Source organism: Onychostoma macrolepis, chromosome 03 (genome assembly GCF_012432095.1).
Source record: "Onychostoma macrolepis isolate SWU-2019 chromosome 03, ASM1243209v1, whole genome shotgun sequence".
NCBI classification, from domain to species: domain Eukaryota; kingdom Metazoa; phylum Chordata; class Actinopteri; order Cypriniformes; family Cyprinidae; genus Onychostoma; species Onychostoma macrolepis.
Window position 1 is genome coordinate 20036489 of NC_081157.1, and position 25799 is coordinate 20062287.

At 37.3% G+C, this 25799-nt stretch overlaps 1 protein-coding gene across 5 annotated transcripts in view; it reads left to right on the forward strand.

Moving 5' to 3' along the window:
• gas7a (growth arrest-specific 7a) overlaps positions 1–25799 on the forward strand; it is a 54426-nt gene that overhangs the window by 1373 nt on the left and 27254 nt on the right. Inside the window, exons 1-5 of one of the 5 annotated variants that reach the window (XM_058771261.1) lie at positions 1570–1829; positions 8779–8902; positions 11969–12037; positions 16754–16839; positions 20135–20203. In XM_058771261.1, coding sequence (XP_058627244.1) covers positions 1827–1829; positions 8779–8902; positions 11969–12037; positions 16754–16839; positions 20135–20203 — 351 coding nt within the window. In that variant the 5' untranslated portion in view covers positions 1570–1826. Of the gene's footprint in view, positions 1–1569; positions 1830–8778; positions 8903–11968; positions 12038–16753; positions 16840–17161; positions 17395–20134; positions 20204–25799 lie in introns of those variants that run through there. The other 4 variants (XM_058771262.1, XM_058771263.1, XM_058771264.1 and 1 more) reach the window with 4 other exon arrangements.

Genomic DNA, 25799 nt, shown 5'->3' on the forward strand with positions numbered 1-25799 from the left:
ATATTGTAAATAAGATCTGAAGATTTGGTTCTATCCATCAAGTATTGATAGGCATTGCACTAAAAAATGGAGGAAAAAGAAAGTGAGCTTGCAGATTCAGGTTTAAGTGATCATAAAAGTCTGGCATAAAAAATATATTAAAAAATCTAATGAATTTAAAATTAAACTAAATAAAAATGAGAAAAGTTGAAAAATATTTCATATTCAGAAAATTATAAATAATTTACTAGTATATAAATAATACTAAATAACCCTGCATGCATCCAAGGGAATATATTTTTTATTATTTTTTGTTTTTGTTGCCAATTTTTTCACTAATGTTTTTGGCATGTACATTTACAAGGGATTTGTAAATGTACATATGTGGGTAAAAAAAAGATTTTTCATTTTCCATTTGTTTTCTATGCTTGTAATTATATAGGCAGTGTTAAATATCATGCCCATATTCTGTTTTATATTTACTGTAGTTGGAAAGTAAATGGCATACTGTCATTTAACAGATGTGGTTTCCAGTAAACCTATCACAGAAACAGCCTACCTGGAACAACCTGAGATCACACACACACACACACACACACACACACACACACACACACACTTACTATCTAAATGAGCATGTACCAGACTTCTTGCACTGTTATATAAAGCTAATTATACTTACTATAAACCCAAATCATAATCCGACCCCAAAAAAGAAAATATTTATTTCTGAATGAATCATTTTTCCAAAGAAGACTCTCTCTGGATGTCCTCAAAGGGAGGTTTTATCATCATCTAAATGATCTTTAACAGTTATAATCATTGACAAATCAAGTATTTATAGAGAAAGCAGAGAAAATAATACGCATCTAGTCATTTTGATTCACATATGCATAAGGGTGGAAAACCTCTAGATGTAAGAATATTAGAATTAGTAACTTGTAAGAATTACTTGGTCTTCAATTGTACAGCATATTCGTTTTAAATTAGTTGTTTGGCCTTCGCCTACATGTTATTTCAGGAAGGAACCATGAGAAAGTTCTGTTTAGTGGTCTGTGGTAACCCAATTACAAAGATAGTTGTCGAATTTATTTCCTTCAGACTTCTGTTACATCCAAAGATGTGTCAGATTTCCTGCCAGCTAGTGGACTTGAGTTTTTGCAGGAAAACTTTCCTTTAAAATGCTCCATTTAGGCTGCAGTCTCAAGACAGCATTTTGTTTTCTGTCTTCCTCCCTTCCTTCCCTTTCAGTGATCCGTCTTGTCAGTCACAAGAACAGTAGAGCACTTCTAGCTCTGTTTGAGAGTGTCATTAAAGCAGGAAGTGAGGGACCACATGGGCAGCAGGCACTGCACACAAGGGTCAATTTGATTTAGTAGAAAAGGAGAGTTTGACAGTACAAAACAGGCCTTGTTGCTTAAGAGAGTGCCATCGGTCCATCCCACACAGTGTCAGACATTGTGCTGCTGCTCAGCCCTCAGAGAACAGCCAGATTACGGCACTAGACTCTCTTAAGTCTCTTACATCTGGAACTCCCAAACAAAGGCTTTTAGAAATCACTCCAACCCAGAAACCAGAGCAAGACATTTTTCATCTGACCCTTTTTTGGGAAATGTGAGAAAAGATGAGCTAAGTGGCATGCTAAGTGACATTCTTTCCGTGTTTATGGCGCTGACCCTGTGATATGGGTCATTTGATGCATGAAGGAGTGAGAAGTTCCATGTGTAAGAAGTTTGGCTGCCTCTCCTGAGTCACTTGGACTGATTTTAGATGCGTACAAGACTGCATTTTCTTAATTAAGTGGACTTCTTTTCATATATCACTGGAAAAGGCTTGATTGGAGTAGTATGGTAAGAGGTTTTTGCTATTTGATTAGAGAGTAGCATGTTACCTAAATGAATATTCTGGATTAAGCTCAGTTGGAATTTGACACATAATTTCGATTACCACAAAAGCAAAAATCAAGGTTACTTATAATTTTGCATGAATGCAACAATCAACAAGCACTTGCGTTAATTACTCTAGGATTAAGTAGTTTTTCTTGCCTTTGGTACAGTTGGGTTTTAGATGTTACATTTTTATGACAACAAAGTTATGTTTACACGAGAACGGAAAATATGTTTGGGTTTTTCGCAAATAGACGACAATGTTGGCAAAACAATCCCCATTCACATTGGTCTGTGAAAATTACTAAAAATGCTGTATTATGCATGCCAGACCAGTAGTTGGCGACGTAACTTTGTAAATAAACACAATGCAAACAAGTAATACAGGTACGTGAAATTCGCATATTTGTAGTATACACAATAACGGTAATCGTTTAAAAACCTGCTCTTTAAAACCCGATTTTAAAAGTTTGTGTTTTTAGACCACCAAAATGCTGTTGTCGTGTAAATGAACGTACGAAACACATAAAAAGTTTTTTTCTGTTTTTAGTTGAAAATGGTGTCATATAAACACCCCCATAGTTTCCTTCTATTTAAAGCCCGCCTTTCTAAAAAGCTCAGTCCGCTCTGATTGGTCAGCTGACCCTGTCTGTTGTGAGTTTGTGTTGGAAATGTAAAGCCTCTTACCGTAATTGTGAACAGCTGTAAAAAGTAGTATATCTGTATTAAATATGACATTGATATTGGAAGTCCATACAATGTTTTTGTCCTCGCATTAGTTGCTAAGGGCGGATCAATGCATCCAGTAGCCAGGCATTGTGCAAATGTGTACATGAACGTAGCCAAAGACTTTAGATATACAAAGACAGTGCACTCATATTACTTATAAATGAAAGAATGTGCAACACACAATGTGGCAGAATAGTCACACAGATTTTTGAGAAGAGTCAACATTATGCCAAAATAGCTGTTATTTACTCTTATCCTGTAGGGATGCACTGAAATTAATTACAGAAACACCAAGTTTTCATTTAGCTAAAAGCTGAAACTGAAAATAAAGCTTTGGTTTGGATAATTGGGTTATTTAACTCTTTATGCTGTTTAGTGCATTTTCATGTGATAAATTAATCATTTATCAATTAGTCATATTGAATAAGATTCTTCTGTAGCATACTCTAGTAACAGCACAGTGTGTCCTGTTGTAATTTATCCATGTTTTGTGCATAAAATATATGCTTAGACAGTAAAAATACATCATTAAAGAAGTGGCAATTAAATGTCACTGTTTCTGTCAATGATTTCGACCCTTCAAAACTCTTTCTGCTGATACTGAAAATTCACTTTTTTTGTTGTTATGGACAAATATTTTTGGTTTCTAAAATTTCAGTGCATCACCTTTAACTTGTATTGTATCTGGAATATTAGGTACTTTAAATAGTACTCAATAGATGGTGTAATTGATTGTGCTGTCCAGTCGCAGTAAAGTATGTCGATTGCGGTAGACTGCTGCATCCTTCATCTCACTCTCAACTGACCTGCAAGATAGCAATTTATCATTTTTTGGCCATGTTTGCACCTTTACCTGGCTTACATTTTTCCTTAGATGAGTTAGGTGTTAAAACAACACAAATAGTAAATATGAATTCTCCTCTTTGTGTCTGCCTCTAGGTCTGTGTTCACCTATTTCCTGTCATTTCTGCATGTTCCTTAATGAAGTGCTGTCAAAACACAGAATAATCGTTTTAAATTTCAGACCTGGCCATTGCATCTTTGAGAGTGTTTGTATTCTCAAGCCCCTGCTGTCGACCTTGCCCCTTGTCTCTTTAAATCCCCCTCTTGCCTTGAAGGAGAACAGAAAAAGCCCACTTGTCAGATGAAGTCTGGTTTGTTTATAGTCGTGTTCATTAGCTTTCTCTACTAGTAGGACTCTTCAGATGTTAGGATTTGGGCCAAGGCAAATTCCCTCGTACATTTGTGAGAAGGTTCTGTAAGTAGCCCCTAATGAATACAGCTCAGCTTATGAATTAAGTTAATCTTTTTTAAAAATTGGTTTCATTTAAATGGCATTGACTCCAGCTCTACCATTAGTATCCATAGAAACCAGTTGAATTGGTCAATTGAGGTCACATATCAGTGGCAACATCATATTATGACTTCTGCTATAATAATGTGTTTGGCGTAGTGCCTGTCGATCACTGGAAACCACAGCATTGTTGATTCTAAATATAGGATGTGGATAAAAATTGCACTATTTGTTGATTTTGGAATGGCAAAACTGAACTTTATAATTAGTACCCATTCAAAACAGAATTAGCTAATTTCTGTGCCAATTTTGGAACATTGACACATAATGTGTCTTTGTGGTAGGGGATCAGGAAAAAAGTGGGAAAAAGCTATATATATAATATATATATATATGGGTCAATATCACTGTAGGGTGCCTTGTGGTGTCCTGTACATAACTCATTTGCCATGATAACTTAACATAAAAATGACTATGAAAGGGTGTGTTATATTAGGATAAGTTTTTATATTCATAACAAAAGCATTACTTGGCTCTTTAGATACATTTTCTAGATTTTTTTGTTTTGTTTTGTGTAAGAGGATGCATGTTATTTTGCTTTGTCCCATGCACTGGGTGGGTGGGGGGCGTATTTTTGAGTATTTGAGTCCACAATATTTTTCAGTATTGTGAGGGTTGAAAGGCACTCTATGGTGACCCATATATATATATATATATATATATATATATATATATATAAGGAATGAAGATATTTTTGCAAATGTATTTTTTAATGGCTAAATTAACACTATTAATGAAATATGTGTAACATAGTGATTTTTATTATTATTTTATTATTTTTATTATTATTTTGTAACATTTACTTTTACAAACCTTTTTCATACTGCTTTCTCTAGTGATTGATTTTAGCTTTTTTTTCTACTGACAGTTTTTCTTAACAGGAAAAAACACAAATGTGTATAAAAATGTCAGATACTATAAAGTGGTGTGTATATATACAGTGAGGAAAATAAGTATTTGAACACCCTGCTATTTTGCAAGTTCTCCCACTTAGAAATCATGGAGGGGTCTGAAATTGTCATCGTAGGTGCATGTCCACTGTGACAGACATAATCTAAAAAAAAAAATCCAGAAATCACAATGTATGATTTTTTAACTATTTATTTGTATGATACAGCTGCAAATAAGTATTTGAACACCTGAGAAAATCAATGTTAATATTTGGTACAGTAGCCTTTGTTTGCAATTACAGAGGTCAAACGTTTCCTGTAGTTTTTCACCAGGTTTGCACACACTGCAGGAGGGATTTTGGCCCACTCCTCCACACAGATCTTCTCTAGATCAGTCAGGTTTCTGGCTTTGAGCTCCCTCCAAAGATTCTCTATTGGGTTTAGGTCTGGAGACTGGCTAGGCCACGCCAGAACCTTGATATGCTTCTTACAGAGCCACTCCTTGGTTATCCTGGCTGTGTGCTTGGTCATTGTCATGTTGGAAGACCCAGCCTCGACCCATCTTCAATGCTCTAACTGAGGGAAGGAGGTTGTTCCCCAAAATCTCACAATACATGGCCCCGGTCATCCTCTCCTTAATACAGTGCAGTCGCCCTGTCCCATGTGCAGAAAAACACCCCCAAAGCATGATGCTACCACCCCCATGCTTCACAGTAGGGATGGTGTTCTTGGGATGGTACTCATCATTCTTCTTCCTCCAAACACGTTTAGTGGAATTATGACCAAAAAGTTATATTTTGGTCTCATCTGACCTCATGACTTTCTCCCATGACTCCTCTGGATCATCCAAATGGTCATTGGCAAACTTAAGTCGGGCCTGGACATGTGCTGGTTTAAGCAGGGGAACCTTCCGTGCCATGCCATGCCATGCCATGCCACAGCCATATCACCCTGCAGCCCAAGACCGGTTGCCCACTGAAGCTAAGCAGGGCTGAGCCTGGTCAGTACCTGGATGGGAGACCTCCTGGGAAAACTAGGTAGCTGTTGGTAGAGGTGTTAGTGAGGCCAACAGGGGGTGCTCACCCTGTGGTCTGTGTGGGTCCTAACGCCCCAGTATAGTGATGGGGACACTATACTGTAAAAAAAAGCACCGTTTTTCGGATGAAACGTTAAACCGAGGTCCTGACTCTCTGTGGTCATTAAAAATCCCATGACACTCATCGTAAAGAGTAGGGGTGTATCCCCGGTGTCCTGGCCAGATTCCCTCCACTGGCCCTTATCAATCGTGGCCTCCTAATAATCCCCATCCACTTGATTGGCTCTATCTCTCTCTCCTCTCCACCTGTAGCTGGTGTGTGGTGAGCGCACTGGCGCCGTTGTCCTGTGGCTGCCGTCGCATCATCCAAGTGGATGCTGCACACTGGTGGTGGTTGAGGAGAGACCCCCCACATGATTGTAAAGCGCTTTGGGTGTACAGCAATACACATTAAAAGCGCTATATAAATGCCTCATTCATTCATTCATTCATTCATTCATGCATGATTTCAAACCATGATGTCTTAGTGTATTACCAACAGTAACCTTGGAAACGGTGGTCCCAGCTCTTTTCAGGTCATTGACCAGCTCCTCCCGTGTAGTTCTGGGCTGATTTCTCACCTTTCTTAGGATCATTGAGACCCCACGAGGTGAGATCTTGCATGGAGCCCCAGTCCGAGGGAGATTGACAGTCATGTTTAGCTTCTTCCATTTTCTAATGATTGCTCCAACAGTGGACCTTTTTTCACCAAGCTGCTTGGCAATTTCCCCGTAGCCCTTTCCAGCCTTGTGGAGGTGTACAATTTTGTCTCTAGTGTCTTTGGACAGCTCTTTGGTCTTGGCCATGTTAGTAGTTGGATTCTTACTGATTTTATGGGGTGGACAGGTGTCTTTATGCAGCTAACGACCTCAAACAGGTGCATCTAATTTAGGATAATAAATGGAGTGGAGGTGGACATTTTAAAAGCAGACTAACAGGTCTTTGAGGGTCAAAATTCTAGCTGATAGACAGGTGTTCAAATACTTATTTGCAGCTGTATCATACAAATAAATAGTTAAAAAATCATACATTGTGATTTCTGGAATTTTTTTTTTAGATTATGTTTCTCACAGTGGACCCCTCCATGATTTCTAAGTGGGAGAACTTGCAAAATAGCAGGGTGTTCAAATACTTATTTTCCTCACTGTATATATATATATATATATATATATATATATATATATATATATATATATATATACTGTATATATACAGTATATATATATATATATATATATATATATTAGAAAATGTAAATTAAATGAAAATTAATTCCTTTACTAGCTACAATAAATTGGAATTTAGACCCTAAAATTAAAGTGTCATAAAAATGACACTGAACTGGAATATAAATAAATTTGAATTATTTATTTATTTATTAATATTAATTAATTCATATTAATTTATGTTAGAGTATTAATTAATTAATTAATAGTGTATAAATAATATAAAATAATACTACACTGTACAACTGGGTTTTTATGTATCAATATAGCTTCATTTGTGTGATTTGTAAACAAAAATGTAAAAACCATCGCCCTTATCAACCATGATGTTCAGTTACAAAGTTTAAGAATGAACAAGGGCTTTCTCTAAACTGATTTCCTCATTAGACATCCTTAAATCACTGTTAGATAGAAAAATCTGTAGCTAGTGGCCAGTTAAATGCATTTTAGTCGCTTTTGCTGACGGTTTCACTAAAATGACTGCTTGTAATGTCAACTGGTGACAGAATGGCACAGAACAAAAGCTGTGCCATGGAGAGAAACCTCCACTTTCTGTGCTTCCTTTCGCAGATAGAGTATGAGGCAGATAGATGTAGGGACTGATGTAGGTAGAGAGGTTCAGACAGAGAGAAAAATGGAGGGTGCACGGAGTGGGTGTGGAATCTCTTTTATGTCTTGCATCAAAAGAAAGATCAGTCCACAGTGATCCTCAATGACTACTGCTGTAAAATGCATGATCGCCTGTGCTATTCGGTTAATAGCCCTTGATGTCTTTTTGCCTTTTTTCCATGAGCTGGTGTTCTGCTCTGTGCTGAAAGATGGCCAGTTGATTCACTACAGCCCCAGCAATCTCCAGCCACTGCTGTTTTATCATTACACCCATTACTATGAATTTTTTCAGGATACAACATGAAGGCAGAATCGAGCAATTGTTTCAGTTGCAAGCTTCTCATTAATGAATGAATGTGAAAAATAATCAAAATTTTGAATGTTACCATGTTATTACCATGGCATTATTGTATTTATGTTTTGTTTGTTTATTTATTTAGTTTTGTTAATTTATTTAAACATTTATTAATAGAAAAAATGAGATACAGGTGGAGCTGGGGAAGGTGGAGGGTTTTTGCACTGTAACTGCTACAACAAACTCTAGCCAAGTATTTGAGTGTTGAGCAGCAAGCTCATTGGTTATTAATGCAACTAGAACCAATCAGCTGCACTATATGAATAATGATGCCATTATATCAGATTGAGTTATAACTTATCGGTCACCTTCTAGAGTTTCATGACTGAACTTTGTATATATGTTTTTCTATATAGTACCTGTCAAAAGTCTCAGATGCTTGGAAACATTACACTTTTTAAATGTTCATAATGAAGTCTTTTATGCTCACCAAGGCTGCATTTATTTGATCAAAAATACAGTAAAACGGTAATATTGTGAAATTTTATTCCAATTTAAAATCGCTGTTTTCTATTTGAATATATTTTAGCATCATTACTCCAGTCTTCAGTTTCACACAGTCCTTCAGAAATCATTTTGATATGCTGATTGATTGAATTTATAACTATTTATAACTTGATTGCCTGAAAAGTATGTATGTATGTATGTATGTATTTTTGATGCTTGTTTCTATAGCAGCAGCCAGTAGTCTCTTGTAGTATGCCAGCAGAGGAAATCGAGAGTGTGTCTCTTCCTGTGGGTTGGAAAAGCTACAGATCACCTGAGGGGCGGAAATACTATGTCAACACAAGCACTAAAGGTATTACTGATGTGTGTATTTTTGTATATCAGTTGTTTTGACTGTCTGGAACAGTATGTTTATGCAAAGCCTTTTCTTGTCCCTTCTTGGAATAGGCTCTCTGTATCTCTAATATTGAAAATGAATATATGTGGTGTAGAAACAATTTTTACTCAAAAATTGCTAGTAAATTTCACAATAACCATAAATAACAGATTAAACACTGAAATAGTTATTTTCTTGCAAAACATGCTCCGATCATCCTTGTTTTATTTAATTTGAAAAATCATTTTTCAAATGTAAGAGACAAAAAGAACACTGGCTGTTTCAGAATAGAAAAAGAGTGTACAAATTATGTGTCTAGAAAAAGGATCTTAGAAGAAAACGCTTATTTTATGTGTACCTTGGATCATTGTTTTTGGACTGTCTTATAAGCTTTGAGAATGAAGCGAGCATATTCCCTGCAAAAAAATTGTTTTCCTGATAACACTACAACCTATTGCAACTTATCTGTAATAGAAAAGCGCATAACACGCAGTAGTTTCATTGCTGGACAAAAAATAAAAATAAAAATCAAGGCAATTTTTCACCAACACTCTTTATTATCATAGTTTATTACATTTTTTTTTTTGTGTCCTTTTGTAGCTGATAAACTGATACTTTATGGGGCAAAAAAATGCTTTTGGGCAATGTAATATTAAGATAAGTATTATTTTCTATTTGTGTGCTACCCATTTTTAAATATCATATTAACACATTGTACTAGTTTAAAATACTTAAAAGTATACCTACTGTTATAAACAACATGGTATTATGATACTCTGTGATCAAAAACATGGTAATTCTATAATATTACTGAATTAAAATCTCAATTTTAATGAAGAATAGCATCTCTGACCAGTGTGCACGTGATGTGAATGGTCATATACATAAAAGTAAAAAAGCTCCAAGCTAATTTAGTTGCCCTTTCTAAATTTATCTCATTTTATGGTCTTTCTGCCGCTGCTGTGGTATCAGTCTCATATGCCGCAGTGATTCATTCATATAGCCTGAGGCTCATTTTTCCATGTGTACGTTGCCTGATAGAAATGCGAAACGTTGATAAGGTATCTCAGTGTGTTGTTGTGTAATCGTAGAACCCAGTTCTTCCTCATTCGGCGCCACAGGCTGGAAATCTTCATTAGCATTCTCCATCATCTTTATAGTCTATTCATCTGGAGAGGGGCAAATCAGGCTGATCTGGATTAATCTGATAGTCTCATGTCCTTTCTCACATACTCGCACACTCGATGAAAACATCTTTCTTCTTTCTCTTTTCTGACAAACCCCAGCATGCTGCCTGGGATGCATAAAGCTGTAATGATCTCTTGTTTTCCACTGAAGCATAATTGAAGCGAATTTTGAATTCGTGATGGTTTAGTCATGCTTACTATCATCAATTTAGAAGTACAGATTCCAAAGAACATTTCATATGTGACCCTGGACCACAAAACCAGTCTTAAGTTGCTGGGGTATATTTGTAGCAATAGCCAAAAATACATTGTATGGGTCAAAATTATCCATTTTTCTTTTATGCCAAAAATCATTAGGATATTAAGTAAAGATCATGTTCCATGAAGATATTTTGTAAATTGCTTACCGTAAATATATTAAAACTTAATTTTTGATTAGTAATATGCATTGCTAAGGACTTCATTTGGAACACTTTAAAGGTGATTTTTTTCAATGTGTTGATTTTTTTGCACCCTCAGATTCCAGATTTTCAAATAGTTGTATCTCGGCCAAATATTGTCCAAACAAACCATACATTAATGGAAAGCTTATTTATTCAGCTTTCAGATGATGTATAAATCTCAATTTCGAAAAATTGACACTTATGACTGGTTTTGAGGTCCAGGGTCACATATAATGTAGGATAAAGACCAGATAGAAACACACAAACTACTGCCTGTTCAAGCGATGACTGAATATTTGCTGCAAACAATATTGTCACCGTAATGGTGTAGGTACAAAGATATCCAGCCGAACCTTGACCTCTTGGTGCGACTAGCCCTTTTAGTTGGGATTTGATTTGATGTTTCTTCTGCTTTCCAAGTAAATGGATCTAACAAAGGTTAAATCTCACTTTAAAACAGCCATGCTGTTCAGTGGCCTTTTGTAAACATGTGCCGTGGATTTTTGTTCATTCTGAGCTGGCACCCTGCATGATTCTCCAACAGTCTGGCACTAAACTATGACTGCCCTGTAAATACTGGCAGAACTGTCCAGAGGCGATCTGTGTGTGCAGCGATGCTGTTCTTGCATTGTAAACACTTTTATTCTATGCTTATGTGTTGTTTCTCTTTGCTGAAAAAAAATTACAGTCTAGTGAGGACTGCTGCACTAATTTTGGCTCTCAAACATCTAATTTGTTATAAAATTCTGATTCTGATTCATTACCCAGACTTGCGCTGGAAATAAAGTGGCTACCAAAAATCAACAATATATTTTGAACAAAGGTAGCATGTCTTTAAAGTCAGAGACTTTACCATGAACTGCATAGACCCAATAATATCCAAACTGATTAACATGATAACAAATGTGATTTACACATAAAATCGTGACATTGAGAAGCGGTGTGTGCCCTATGTGAGGCTTATTAGCAAATTGTGTTTGCACAAGAATGTTTCTGTGTGGGAAAATCGTTTTTGACTGAATGCTTGGAATGAAGGATGCTGTTTTGCAAGAGTTAGCATAAAAAAATCCATCTTGACTCACAGGAAACATGGGGCGACTGTGTAAGAAAAATATGGTAACAATTTTCAGCCATGGCTGTGAAAAAGAAAAATTGCTTTTGCAACGTTATTCAGTAACTGACCCCTACTTGGGCTGACTGTTGCATGTGGATTGTGAGGAATAATTGTCTTGATTGAAGAAGAGCTCTAGTTTTATGTTTTTTTAAAAGTCATTTATGATAAAACAGTAATACAGAAAGACGATATATATGCACTGTCCTAACACTAATGTAGTATACATAAGCAAACAAAGCTAGTAACCTAGACTAGTGAGGCATCATAAATAACATAACAATGCCTGTGTTTGTGTTAGAGACAACATGGGAACGGCCAAGCACATCCACCATCAGCCCAAAGGCTTCTGGGTCTCACCAACACTCAGGTAATATTTGCACTAGGGCTTGAAAAAAATATAGATTTTTCCTATCTCAAGCCAATTCAATAGCGCTTTTTACATTATAGTACATAAATCCAATGTCATCATTTGTCTACTCTAATCGTAACTGAATCACAATGTTTGGTTACCATTACTCAACAAAACTGGATTTTGTGTAATGCTGCATTTAGGTGCCACATAATATTGGAAAACAGTTAAAGCAAGTGTTATTTACACATAGATCCAGCTGTCCACACCTGCCCACAGAGGTTTGGGCAGTTTTCACAGTTTACAAAATTACATCTTATATTCAAGCCTAAGGAAATGTGGAAATGCGGACCAGTGGTAATATAATGTTAATGCTAAATAAATCAAGATTTATTGGACTTCTATTGGACAATTGAATATCACCAATTCACTGCCATTATAAAGCTTGGAATTTGAAATATGACTCTGATCGTATTTGTCTGAAAGAAGAAAGTCATATACACCTAGGATGGTTTGAGGGTGAGTAAATTATGGGATAATTAAAATTTTTGGGTGAACCATCCCTTTAAACTTGTAAATGTACATTTTCATTTAATTTACAGAAGGAAAATATATAGGGAGAGGATATAGTGGACAGGGGTTAAAAAGGGACAAGGTGGACAGAGATGTGGAAGAAGGATGTTATTGAGGTGTAGAAAGAATGCAGTGTGGACAGAGACAAAGGATGAAGACATGGTGGACAGAAACATAGGGAGAGGACATTGGACACAGGTGAAGGAAGAGGACATGGCGAACACAGTGAATGAATACACCGTGAGCACAGGTGAAGGGAGCAGAAATTATGGACAAATGTATAGAAAGAGAGATGGTGGACAGTAATGTAGATGGAGAATGAGAAAGAGTACAGTGGGGACAGAGACAAAGGAAGAAGACATGGTACACCAAAATGTTTGTGGAGGACAGAGTAGACAGAGGTGGAAGTGGACATGTGGACACAGGCGCACACTTGGAATACAATGTGGACACAGGTGAATGAATAGGACATCACGGACAAAGGTACAGAAAGCGAGAGGATGTGGTGAACAGTGATGTAGAAGGAAGATATTATGGAAGATGTACAAAGAGTAGAATGTGGACAAAGCACGAAGGCATTTGAACAGAAATGGTGGGAGGGGACAGAGTAGACAGATGTGTAGGAAGAGGACATGGGGACACAAGCAAAAAGATGAGGACATTATGGACAAATGTACAGAAAGAGAGAGAACATGTGGACAATGATCTAGAAGGAGTATGCGATAGAGATGTGAAGAGAGTATGTGGACAGAGGAATGTTAGGAGAGAACAGACATAAGAAGAGGACATGTGGAAACACATGAAGAGAGAGGACATTATGGACAAAGATATAGAAAAGAGAATATATGTTGGACAGAAGCTCAAGACATAGTGGTTTACAACCCGAATTCCGGAAATGATGGGATGTTTTTTTAAATTTGAATAAAATGAGAACTAAAAGACTTTCAAATCACATGAGCCAAATATTTTATTCACAATAGAGAGAACATAACAAATGTTTAAATGGAGAAATTTTACACTTTTATCCACTAAATGAGCTCATTTCAGATTTGATGCCTGCTACAGGTCTCAAAAAAGTTAGCACGGGGGAAACAAAGGGCTGAAAAAGCAAGAAATTTAGAAAAGATTCAGCTGGGAGAACATCTAGCAACTAATTAAGTTGATTGACATCAGGTCTGTAACATGATTAGCTATAAAAGGGATGTCTTAGAGAGGCAGAGTCTGTCAGAAGTAAAGATGGGCAGAGGCTCTCCAATCTGTGAAAGAGTGTGCAAAAAGATTGTGGTCCTTAAAAACAAATTGCAAAGGCTTTGCAAATCTCATCATCTACAGTGCATAACATCATCAAAAAATTCAGAGAAACTGGAGAAATCTCTGTGCCTAAAGGACAAGGTCGAAGACCTTTGTTGGATGCCTGTGGTCCTGCATGTTTTGGAAGGCACTATGAATGCTGAAAGGTATCTAAAGGTTTTAGAGCAACATATGCTCCCCTCCAGATGATGTCTATTTCAGAGAAGGTCATGTGTATTTCAGCAGGACAATGCAAAACCACATACTGCAGCTATTACAACAGTATGGCTTCATAGTAGAAGAGTGTGGGTGCTGAACTGGCCTGCCTGCAGTCGAGATCTTTCACCTATAGAGAACATTTGGCGCATCATTAAACAAAAAATACGTCAAAGACGACCACAAACTCTTCAGTAGCTGGAAACCTGTATCAGGCAAGAATGGGACCAAATTCCAACAGAAACTCATAACCTCGATGCCCAGACTTCTTCAAACTTCTTGAAAAGAAGAGGAGATGCTACACCATGGTAAACATGCCCCGTCCCAACTATTTTGAGACCTGTAGCAGGCATCAAATTTGAAATGAGCTCATTTTGTGCATAAAATTGTAAAATGTCTCAGTTTAAACATCTGTTATGTTATCTATGTTCTATTGTGAATAAAATATTGGCTTTTAGTTTTCATTTTATTCAAATGTAAAAAAAAATGTCCCAACATTTCCGGAATTTGGGTTGTAAATATAAGACATGTTGGAAGATAATAGGGTAAGAATCAGAAGCTTGAGAGCAGCAGTGGGAAAAAGAATGTCCCAGTGTTTCAGGAGACTGTAGTCTGTGTATCAAAGGCTGGATGTCAGTGCTTATATCAGGGAAGGCCGGCTCATTAATGCTCTGACTGTGTGTGTTTCTTCAGCCCTGAGGGAAGAAGAGGGAAGGCTCAAAGAAGAACTGCATTGTACCACAGCCTTCGTCATAATAATCACTCACCACTGGACACAGTCAGTGGACACGTACACACAGGCTGTTCAGTCTTAGTGTGAGCTGAACGTTGGCCATCTGTGAGACGTGGGTCCATACTCAATGATATGATGATTACTACTTGTACATAATGCATTATCTTGCACATTAGCTTCAGTGTGGTGTCAATAAGGGTTTATTAAGTCAGTGTGCATGCGTCAGCACTCGCATAAGCTGATGAATACATAAAAATGTTGACTGCTGTCTAAAACGTCCTATGTTGTGTAAGTATCAGGCACTTCAGTCTGATTTAGAGCAGTGTTTTATGAGCTGTGGGTTGCAGAGAGGAAATTTTGCAAAGAATGTGAATGATTGAGCATTTATATCATTTTAGAGATATAAGACATTTAAGTTTGTTGGGGAGCTTAACTAATATTTACATACTTTTGGCATGACGTGCAACAAGTGTGCCACAAATCTGAGCAGTGTTTCCTGCACTGTTTTTCAGCGGCAGCACTCCTCACAGGCTGAATGCGAAAACAAACAATACCACAATCTGTGTGGTCAGATCTGTGTAATCCGAAAGTTCCTTTAAATGCATTGTTCAAAATAGTCACATACTCGGGAATTACTGGTTTGATTAATTTGACGAACTCGCTGTGCAATCACAGCTTGAACATGTTGCAAAATTCCTATTCCTAAGGTGACCACACCTTTATATCTCTGTAGTTTTTCTAGCATTAAAAAATTTAAAGGGAAAGTTAACCCAAAAATTAAAATTCTGTTATTAATTACTCACACTCATGTTGTTGCAAACCCGTAAGACCTTCGGGAACACAAATTAAGATATTTTTAAATCAGACAGCTTTCTGACCCTGCATAGACAGCAACGCAACTACCTCGTTCAACAAAAATAACGACTTTATTCAACAATTTCTGAATGCACTAGAGCTGGGAAAATAAATCGATGCATTGCGAATTGAGAAATTATTAAATTTCGATTCTGAAATTTTCCAAATGCATCGCGATTCTTTCTCGAGTCGATTCTGAGCTTAGTTTTTAACAGCAGATGGCACTGCATGCTTTAGAAACAGCCATACTGTGCTTGTTTCCAAATCCTTACACACACTTGAACCTAAAATAATCATTCATAAAATTCGAAAAGGTTGAAGCGACGTCATAAAAGCATTCTGAGCCCAAGTGAAATTACATGACTAAGCTGAATGCACAAGTACTCTTCAGGACTCTTCTTCATGATCATTTGACAAAAGCTAGATTAGAACGCCATCTGCTGTTAAAATCTAAACTCATAATCGATTCCAGAGAGAATCACGATGCATTCGGAAGATCTCAGAATCAATCCACGAATCGATTCTGCATCAATTTATCGTTGCAGCCCTAGAATGCACTGCGGCTTGTTTACAATCAGAGGAATGCACCGAATGCTTCGAAATTTGACACAGAAGAGAAGAAATTGTTGAATAAAGTCATTATTTTTGTTTTCTTTGCACACAAGAAGTATTCTCGCAGCTTCATGAAATTAAGGTTGAACCTCTGATGTCACATGGCCTATTTTAACAATGTCCTTACTGCCTTTCTGGGCCTTGACTGTGTCAGTTGCATTGCTGTTTATGCAGGGTCAGAAAACCTGGAACGACATGAGGGTGAGTAATTAATGACAGAATTTTCATTTTTGGCTGAACTATCCCTTTACCAAACCCCTGGCTGAGGGTTCACTTACAGGAACATCCCAATAAATGGTACAGTGGTGGGTCCCATGGGGTCCTTTCTGAGATCAACCCAGCAACCCTCTGGTTATCAGTCTTAACTTTCATCCCTATCCCACACCAACATTTATATATATACATGGGAAACCTTTGAAGTTAAGGAAGATTCACTTCCTGCCTCTATGTTGCAGTAAATGGACATCAGCTTCATGGAGCCTCTGGACATGTGCTGGAGCATCCAGATGTGTTCCTGAGGAAGACCAGCCTCAGCAACCAGGTACAGTCCCACTCTGAGGTATCACCTGCTTATGTGAATAAGGCATTGTATAACTCTAATCTTTTTTGTGGGAAATCTGTGAAATGATTCCCAATATGAAGTGCAAACAATTTGCAAATACCAAATAATTTGGTCTTCCATCACTACTTGGATTCGGACATAAAGATATGAGTCAGTAGATCTGGTGCCATCTGCGCCAATCTGGGGACGGTAACAGTTAAAGAAACTGGTGAAGCATGGCCAAGTAAAACCCTCCCTATCCCACGTGATCGACTAACAGCCAGACAAGGGCAGCTCATGTCATCAGCAAATGGGAGCGGCAAGGAGTAGGCCATATGGGCGGCCCAGTTCTGGATCCTCGTACGCGGTTAGAGTTTGATCTCAGGCCAGGATTGGAAAGGTGTTGGGTTTAAGCGGAGCTGGGAAGGGTTAGACGGAGAAGACGAGGGACGCTGGTAGAGTCTGGAGTGCCGAACAGTTAGCGAACAGTACCGGGCGTGCGGCGAGGAACAGAACCGCAGGTTGCGGGCCTGCGCCGACATGTTCTGCAGGACGGTAAGACAGAAAGTCAGGTTTTGCATGTTCGCTGGGTCCTAGTGCTGGTTCTTTAGCCATGTACCGGCCGTGTTTTTTATTGGGAAGATGGAGTGTGTGTAAATAGGTGTACAGCTCTCAGCACATGATGCAAACACACGCGCTATGCTAGTACAGTTAAGCACAGAGGGGAGGCGGTGTAGTTTGATGCATGCTGGGAGATGTTTGCTTATACACGCTAAGCACACAGTCTCTAGCACCTGCTCACACAAGGATGGTGATGCAGCGTCTGCAGCTTTAAATAAGGCACATACACACACTCACGCTCACCAGCCTTGGACACACACGCACTTCTCTCGAAGCTCTAACACTGATGCAAAATGAATACAGATACCTTGAAGCATCAGCCAGTCTGAAAGATAAGCTCAAACACGCACACATGCGTGGTGAGAAATGGCTTTGTTTTCGTAGGTCATGTGGTTTGTCTCTGCTGACAGCGTGCTGTTGTTTGCAGCTTACCTCCAATGATAATTAGCCCCATTTCACCCCTCCTCCCTCTCTCTCCTCCCCTCCTCTCTGCTCAACACACAAACGCTGTAGAGAAGGAAGGGGGCGTGGTGCTGTTTGAGTAAATCATTCGCCTCCCATCATTTTAACACTCTGTTCTCTCCTATTTTTAACGCTCATTGGTTTATTTTTAGTTATTCATATTGTTATTTAAATTAGCAGTGTTTGATAAGTCACACATTAGTATTACTGTCGCTTTAGATATCGAACTTCGGCTCATTGCTCATCTGTGCATGATACCTCAATCATCATTATGATTGTTGAGGAGATTTGTGTTATTACTTTTCGGAGACATCAGATTTACAATCTTTACACCAGCAGAACAATGAAGCGGGTTAAAAATCCCATAGACTTGAAGGAGAGAATTGAGTCTTGATATCTCAAGACCAGAATATCATAGAGACTGGGGGTGGGCTCTTTTGACTTGGACCAGTAAGCAACTGCCTAGCAACCACTCAGAACACCCTAGCAACCGCATAACAGCATGCTAAGAGCTGTTTTCTCTGCTGTTCTCTACAATCTTTCTTAGGCATATACAGTTCTTTATAGATTTTCTTTGTTGTCTTTCTGTTTTCTTGAGTGAATTCTACAAAGAAATGTCTAACCAGTATTTTACTCCAAAATCAAGAGAGAAAAAAGTCTAATTATATTTGTTTTTATATTTTGCAAGAACATAAACTGCATTTTATTTGTTTGCTTGTTTGTTTTTCATTGGGACTTTTCATGGCAATTACGCACATTTAACCCCAAATTCTCATTACTCTTCTGTAGGGGAAAAACATATTTTTTACTAAAATTTCATTATAGTAACAAAATCACCCTGACACAACGCAATGTTTAGCATTTTTATTTTATTTTATTTATTTAAAATTTGTATTTTTTTAAATTTTTTAAAAATTTATTTAGCATAACTTACATACACTACCATGAAATGTACTTTGTTTTCATAACAATTAGACACATTTTCCCCAAAATTCTTATTACTGTTCTTTGGGGAAAGAATCACATTTTTACTAAATAATTACTAATTACTAGTAATTAAATAATAATTACTATAATACAGTAATAAAAATCATCCAAATTCCACACAATATTTTATTTTACTAGCCTAAATTAAAATACATACACTACCATGAACTTTGCAATTTGCTCCTCCTATTTTTAAATTTTTGGTTATAGATTTTGGTTGTAGATTTTTTTCAAATTACAGTCACATCATTTTTCATCATACAAGCGCTGATTCTGAAAATTCTGCGTGTGATTTACTGACATTGCGCACATTAAAGAACACAGACACAGCCAGATAATTTCCATAATGACCAGCGCAATCTACCAAGAGCAGCACAAATTACCGCCTGCTTTAAGACATTTTTTGGGGCGTTAAATAATGGCGCAAATACCAGTAATTTGATGAGTGCAAACGTTAGTAAATCATGTCGCGTATTTCATGTTAATACTCTCCTCGCATAAATTTTGCGTCTGAATGGGAAACTCCTACAAATGCATATTCAATAAGTTCAGGCACAAAAAGTCCACACCTTTTCAGCGCTAATTTTTCACTGCTCGTATTTAGTAAATCCTGACAGTACTATTTTAACGCCAAAAGACGGTTTGCGCTGGCACAAGCTGTTAGTAAATCTGACCCTAGCATTTTTTTTTTTTTTTTTTTTGCATTACAGTGTGCTGTTAAAAATAAATTACTACAAAAATAATATGTCAATGGTCCTAAAAACGGGCTTTGCTCTTTAAGCAAATTATAATTTCTTTTCTTCCTTCCTTTGTTTTTATGGTGAAATCCGACCTGTTTATCAGAAAAGAGATTCACCTTCTATCCTGTTGACCGTGTGCCCTCTTAAGTGTTGTTGAAGTCTCGTGTACCTCACCTACTCTCTCTGCCTGTTCCTCTCCCCCTCACACTCCGTCACGCTTCCACGACCCCCCTCCCCCTGAGTCCCCCCCATCACCGCCACCCCCCACCCCACACACGCTCCACTCTGCATCGCTCGCCACAGCAACAGAGCCAGGCAGTCAGACTGTGCGCGGGAGTCGAGCGGTGTGGCAGAGCAGCAGCGCGAAAGTGCAGAAAGAGTGAGACAGCGAAAGAAAGAAAGAGAGGAGGCATAGAGCAATGGAGATGGAAGAAAGCTTTGATGCGGAGGGCAGTTTTGATGATGCCTCATGTCTGTCCCCTCAGAGCCCAGGGTCCACCTCCCCGGCCAGGAGGCAGAATAAGGAGAAGGAGATCAAGGAGACCAAAATCACTGTGAGTATTGCTCACACACAGACACAGACGTATAGATGAGACACTCTATATGCATCAGTCACAGCTTTGATAATAACATAGATCAGAAAGAGCCAGGATGTGCGAGTTTTGAAGAACTGGCCCCTGGGATTTCAAATCAGTGGTTGGCTGTTTCCCTCAAGTGTTTCACAGATGTGAAACATCTGCTCAGTGTTTTGTGCCACTCTCCTCACAGCTTCGCCTGCATGCGTGCGTGTGTGTGTGTGTGTGTGTGTGTGTGTGTGTGTGTGTGTATTTGTCTTTCACGAGTGATGTTGCTGGAAGTTTGTGTGTGCGCTTCTGAGAGTGTGAAAGATGCACTATGACTAGTGGATTGCATCACCACTGTTTTGCAATACCATGTTTTAACGGATTCACCAACATGGAAGCGTTCATTCAAATAATCATTCCGAGATTTAATTGCAGTGATGGAACTCCCGGGAACTGCTTTGACTGGAACCAAACGGAGTGGAAAATACATCCGATTTTCTTTTCGACACTTTTCAAGAACCGCTCCGTGTTCTTGCATTAGCACACTAAGATTTACCCACTTCCCAAGAGACCGCTTGCTATTCCAAACACTGTTGACCAGCGTCCAACCGCACCATGGAGGAGAGTATTTTGAATGCCAACACAAGCTGTGCGGACGCTCTGTTATGTGACATGGCTGATGCTTGACAGTGGGAATCTCGTGCACGTACGCGGCGCTCGCAGCCATGCCACTTATTTTCAAATTATGTATGCAGTGTGAGTGCGGAGATGTGGCTTTGCTGCTGTATTCGAACCCCGCTTTGATCCAGCTTCACCTGGAAACGTGGCAAAAACGGTATGATACACTGTAGGAAGCTTTCAAAAAACTTGTGTTGCAGTGCATTTGGAAACACTGCTATTATTCATAAAGGTCAGATGTTGCAGGCACATACCACTGCAGGTCAGATTTATTCCCACCAAAACTCTCGCAGCAAGTCCTTTCCTTCTGAATAAGCCTGAACGTCCACTTTGAAAGTAGGAATGATTTTGTGGGCAGCTCTCATTCAAAAAAAAAAAAGAAAAAAGAAAGCACTTGGTTGGTGACTCTATGCAGTTACTACAGTATATATTTACATTGGTATTCACAGATGTTGAATGCCAAGGCAGGCTTGCTGTTATGTAACCTGTAGTGTGAATATGGCGAGAGATGTACAGATATTCTGGCATGCTCATAGGGCAGGTGAGGTGTCCGTCAGAGGAGAGAAACAGAGACCGCCCACCGGGGAGAGGGAACTAGAGAAGACTAGAGAACTGGGGAAGACATGGCTAGTCCAGTTTCCATGGTGACAAAGGCAATAGTAATGACTAATGGGTGTTGAAATAAAAAAACCTACACACAAAGGAGGAGAAATGAAAGAAAGCTGTCATTCAGCCTGTCACTGTTTGTACAGGCGTGTTTAGTATGCTGCGGTTATAGCGGCAGGTATAGACCGACTGCTCTAGTATTCGTACGTGGTGTGCGTTAATAAAGGTGTCATTTCCTCTAACAAAGGAAGTCTGAGCGCTTATTGAAGCGTAAGCGATAATGTGCAGTCATTATGGCCAAATAAACCCCTGAGGAGTTTTTCTTTATAATGACCGGATGGCTGAACATTATTCCAGTTATTACACAGCTGCTTAGCGAATAAATAAATAAATAAACGGACAAGAAATATTCATGTGTTAATTATTTTTAATTATTATTAATTATTTAATTGTGTGAGAATGAAAAGACCAGCACAGATATGTTGAAAAGAGTTTGTTTATTGACCATTATATTAAATATTTAATTGCAGAAAGCTAGATGTCACATCTACGTCATATCATACATGATCATAAATCGTGCATTATATTGAACATTATACAAATATGTGTGTGTGTCTTATATAAAGTATAATAAACACACACACATATATACATTTAGTCATTTAGCAGACACTTTTATCCAAAGCGACTTACAAATGAGGACAATGGAAGCAATCAAAATCAAAATAGGGCAATGATATGCAAGCGCTATAACAAGTCTCAGTTAGCTTAACGCAGTACACGTGGCAAGTTTTTTTTAAATATAATTATATAATAAATAAAAAGAAAACAGATCGAATACAAAAAGAATAGAGAAGCTAGTGTTAGTGTTTTTTTTTGTTGTTGTTTTTTAAGAAAACAAGCAGTTAGCAAATTAATATATATACCCACACACATACATACATGCAAACTATACAGCAAAAATACATAGAAAAATGTAGACATTTTTATATTTGTACACAAAAAAATATTTTTATGCATTATACAAAAATATATATAATTAATAATGAAACAATTAAAAATTATACAACAGAGCCACTTACATACCATGAAGTACTATAATTACTATATTATCATTTATAAACTATACGTAATATATATATATATATATATATATATATATATATATATATATAATATACTAATATAATTAACACTATAATCCTATACTATATATACTATAATTAAAATACTATAATTTTACTGTAGTACTGATATACTGTAGTGTAACTGATATTATATACACAATTATTATACGGTGCAAAAATTTAAATAATTTGTTATACATCATACAAATAATAATAATAATATATAAATAATAAACAATTTTAAAATATAATGATATAAAAGGACCACTTAAATGCCATGCAATATAGTATAATGTATATAATATATATACTATACTTAATATACTAATACAATTAGCACTGTAATTCTATTCTATATATACTATAATTAATATACTGTAGTACTGATATACTGTAGTATAACTGATACTTTACACACACACAGATACAAACCATACAGTATAAAAATAAAATATAAAAATATTATACATTGTACAAACAATAATGATATATAAATAATAATAATAAAACAATCACAAAATATAATGATATACAAAACCACTTACATACCATGAAATATACTATAAATTATACTATATGTACTTTATTATATTATTCTAAAATAATTAATACTATAATTCTATATACTATAATTAATATACTATAATTTTACAGTAGTACTGATATACTGTAGTATAAATGATACTATGTCCAGACAAACTATATACCGTGATATGTCTATGGCAGTCAAACTGCATTATTGTATACAAACAATAGTTTTACTGTAGTACTGAGATACTGTAGTATATCTGATACTACAGTTGAATCACAGCACTGTTTTGTATCTTGCTTAAATGCACCATTTAGCTAAAATCTGGCTATAAATATCAATATTGCAAAGCGCATTACTGAAAGTGTAATGCATATATGGATTTCTGTATATATTACAAGGTATTTTCAGCTCTCAGGAAAACGCACAAGTGATTCTCCATGACAACCACTGCATTGGAGACATGTTGAATCAATAGCGTGAGGTTGTTGGGGGTTTGAAAGGCTGGACTTAAAGCTTTTACCTTTTGCCTCACCTTGAGCATCTTTTGAGTATCACTAATGTGGACCAATAGCATGTCAGTTTGGCTGACGCTTGATCTCCGTCCTGATGCACTTTACTGCGCTTCAAATAATAGCTAGCTGTCAACAGCTGCTTGTAGTGCCAGCGCTTGTCATGTAAACAACTGAATATTGTGAACTAGAGATATACGGAGGCCACATTTTAGAAATATTTGTTTGCGAAAATGTTTTGCACTTAGAAATGATGTCATCCGTTATTGGTATTGTACAAATATTGTTTTGTAATGGGGGAAAATGCCCTTACAGGAAAAGCAATTTGTCGCTTAGCAACAGAGGCCAGGCACCCTACAGTCTGAGCAGCGGTTGTGATTGCTGTATGGATGAATGTATGTGTGTATGCTGGAGAGAAACCCGCTGACTGGATTGGTGTTTTGTAGATTTATTTGTTTGCTTGCCTGGTGATTTTGTGTCCCTCATGCATGCTGCATGCTATCATTAGGTCTGTGATATTTGCGGCTGTTCAGCAGAAATGGTTGGTTTTCCAGCAGCCGTGTTCATTACGGCATTAAAAGCGAGTGGGGCAGCGGGTTCATGGGCCTGTGCCAGACATACACTGGGCAGAGGCATTCTGCTTACCCAAACAAATACTGCGTCCGTTTTTTACCTTTCACTATACAAGCACTCACATGCATACACACACGGGAACAGTTATAAACACATTGTTTGCCAGTGTTGTAGTTTATTTCCAAACTCCTGACTTAAAGGTAATGGTTACTGCTCTGTCTAGGGAGATTTCATGAATGTAAGCGCTAATTTAACTCTCAAAGCAAGAGTTCACCCAAAAATTAAACAAAAATAGTCATCATTTACTCAGTCTCATGTCGTTCCAATACTGTATGACTTTCTTTCTTCTGTGGAACATAAAATAAGATATTTTTGAGAGTTTTTTATTTATTTATTTTTTAGTTTAGTTTTGTTTTATTTTTGTTCTTTGTGTTTTTTGTTTTGTTTTACATGTAGTTTTTTCACTTTTTGTATGTTTGTTTAGCTTTGATTTGCATTGTTTTGTTTTGCATTGTTTTGTTTTACTTTTTGTGCTTTGTTTTGTATGTTGTGCTGTTTTGTTTTACATTTATTTCTGTTTTAACTTGGTGGTCAATCTATCCTTTTCTTCTCAAGTTTTTATTTTCTTTCTTGACTTTCATGTTTTGCTGAGATGATTTGTTAATATTTAAATTTTTATCATTTAAAATGTATGTCTAGTGGCCAAGGAACTTCATTGCGAATCTTGTTTTATGTGCTGGAGAATCAGTTTTTGACTTTGTTTTCTGTGATTGTTATTAAATTTTAAATACATTTATGATACATTAAAACTAGAGAAAAAATAATGGTGTATTCACAGCATCTACTATGAGGGGCTAATTGTCAAAGCTCACCCGTCAAACCAGGACCCCTTGGGCCATTCTGACTACAATATTATTAGCTCATAATTCCTAAAGTGTTTGGTAATGTTATTTGCATAAGAAATATAAAACGAAAAGTGATATATATGAAATGCACCCACTGTGAACCCCTTGAGTAGAGCTGATGTTTGATTAGTGTGAGATTTCACTCACAGCCCATGTTTGAAATAACTGTGGCCCTCAACCAAACCAGTTTACAGCAATATCAAGAGTATTAGCCCTCCCTGCACTGATGCAGAACCACTGTGGTGTCCCAAATGGTGATTCAAGTTACAGTTTTGGTGGATGTGAACTGACCTTACATCAGCACAGAGGAAGCTGGATTTTTAAGCATGTGGAGGGGGATGTATTTCAGCATGGACAGAGGGTGTAATAAGCTCCTGATAAGAGTGGATCACCTCACTGAGGAGTTATAAGGAGAGGAAATGGGCCTGAATCTGATGAATGGGCTCATTTTGTGGAGGATGAGAGGGAAGGATAAACAACGGGAGTGATAGATGTGGTGGCACTGTAAGGGAAAATTTAGTGTCCACGACAATCAGAGCGATCTTCCAGGCATGAAATGAACAAAGTGACGAGGCACGAATGAGTAAATCAGCTCAAACGCCATCAGATTAGGAAGCGTCTGGGGTGAGTGGATAGGGTCTTATCACTGTGCACATG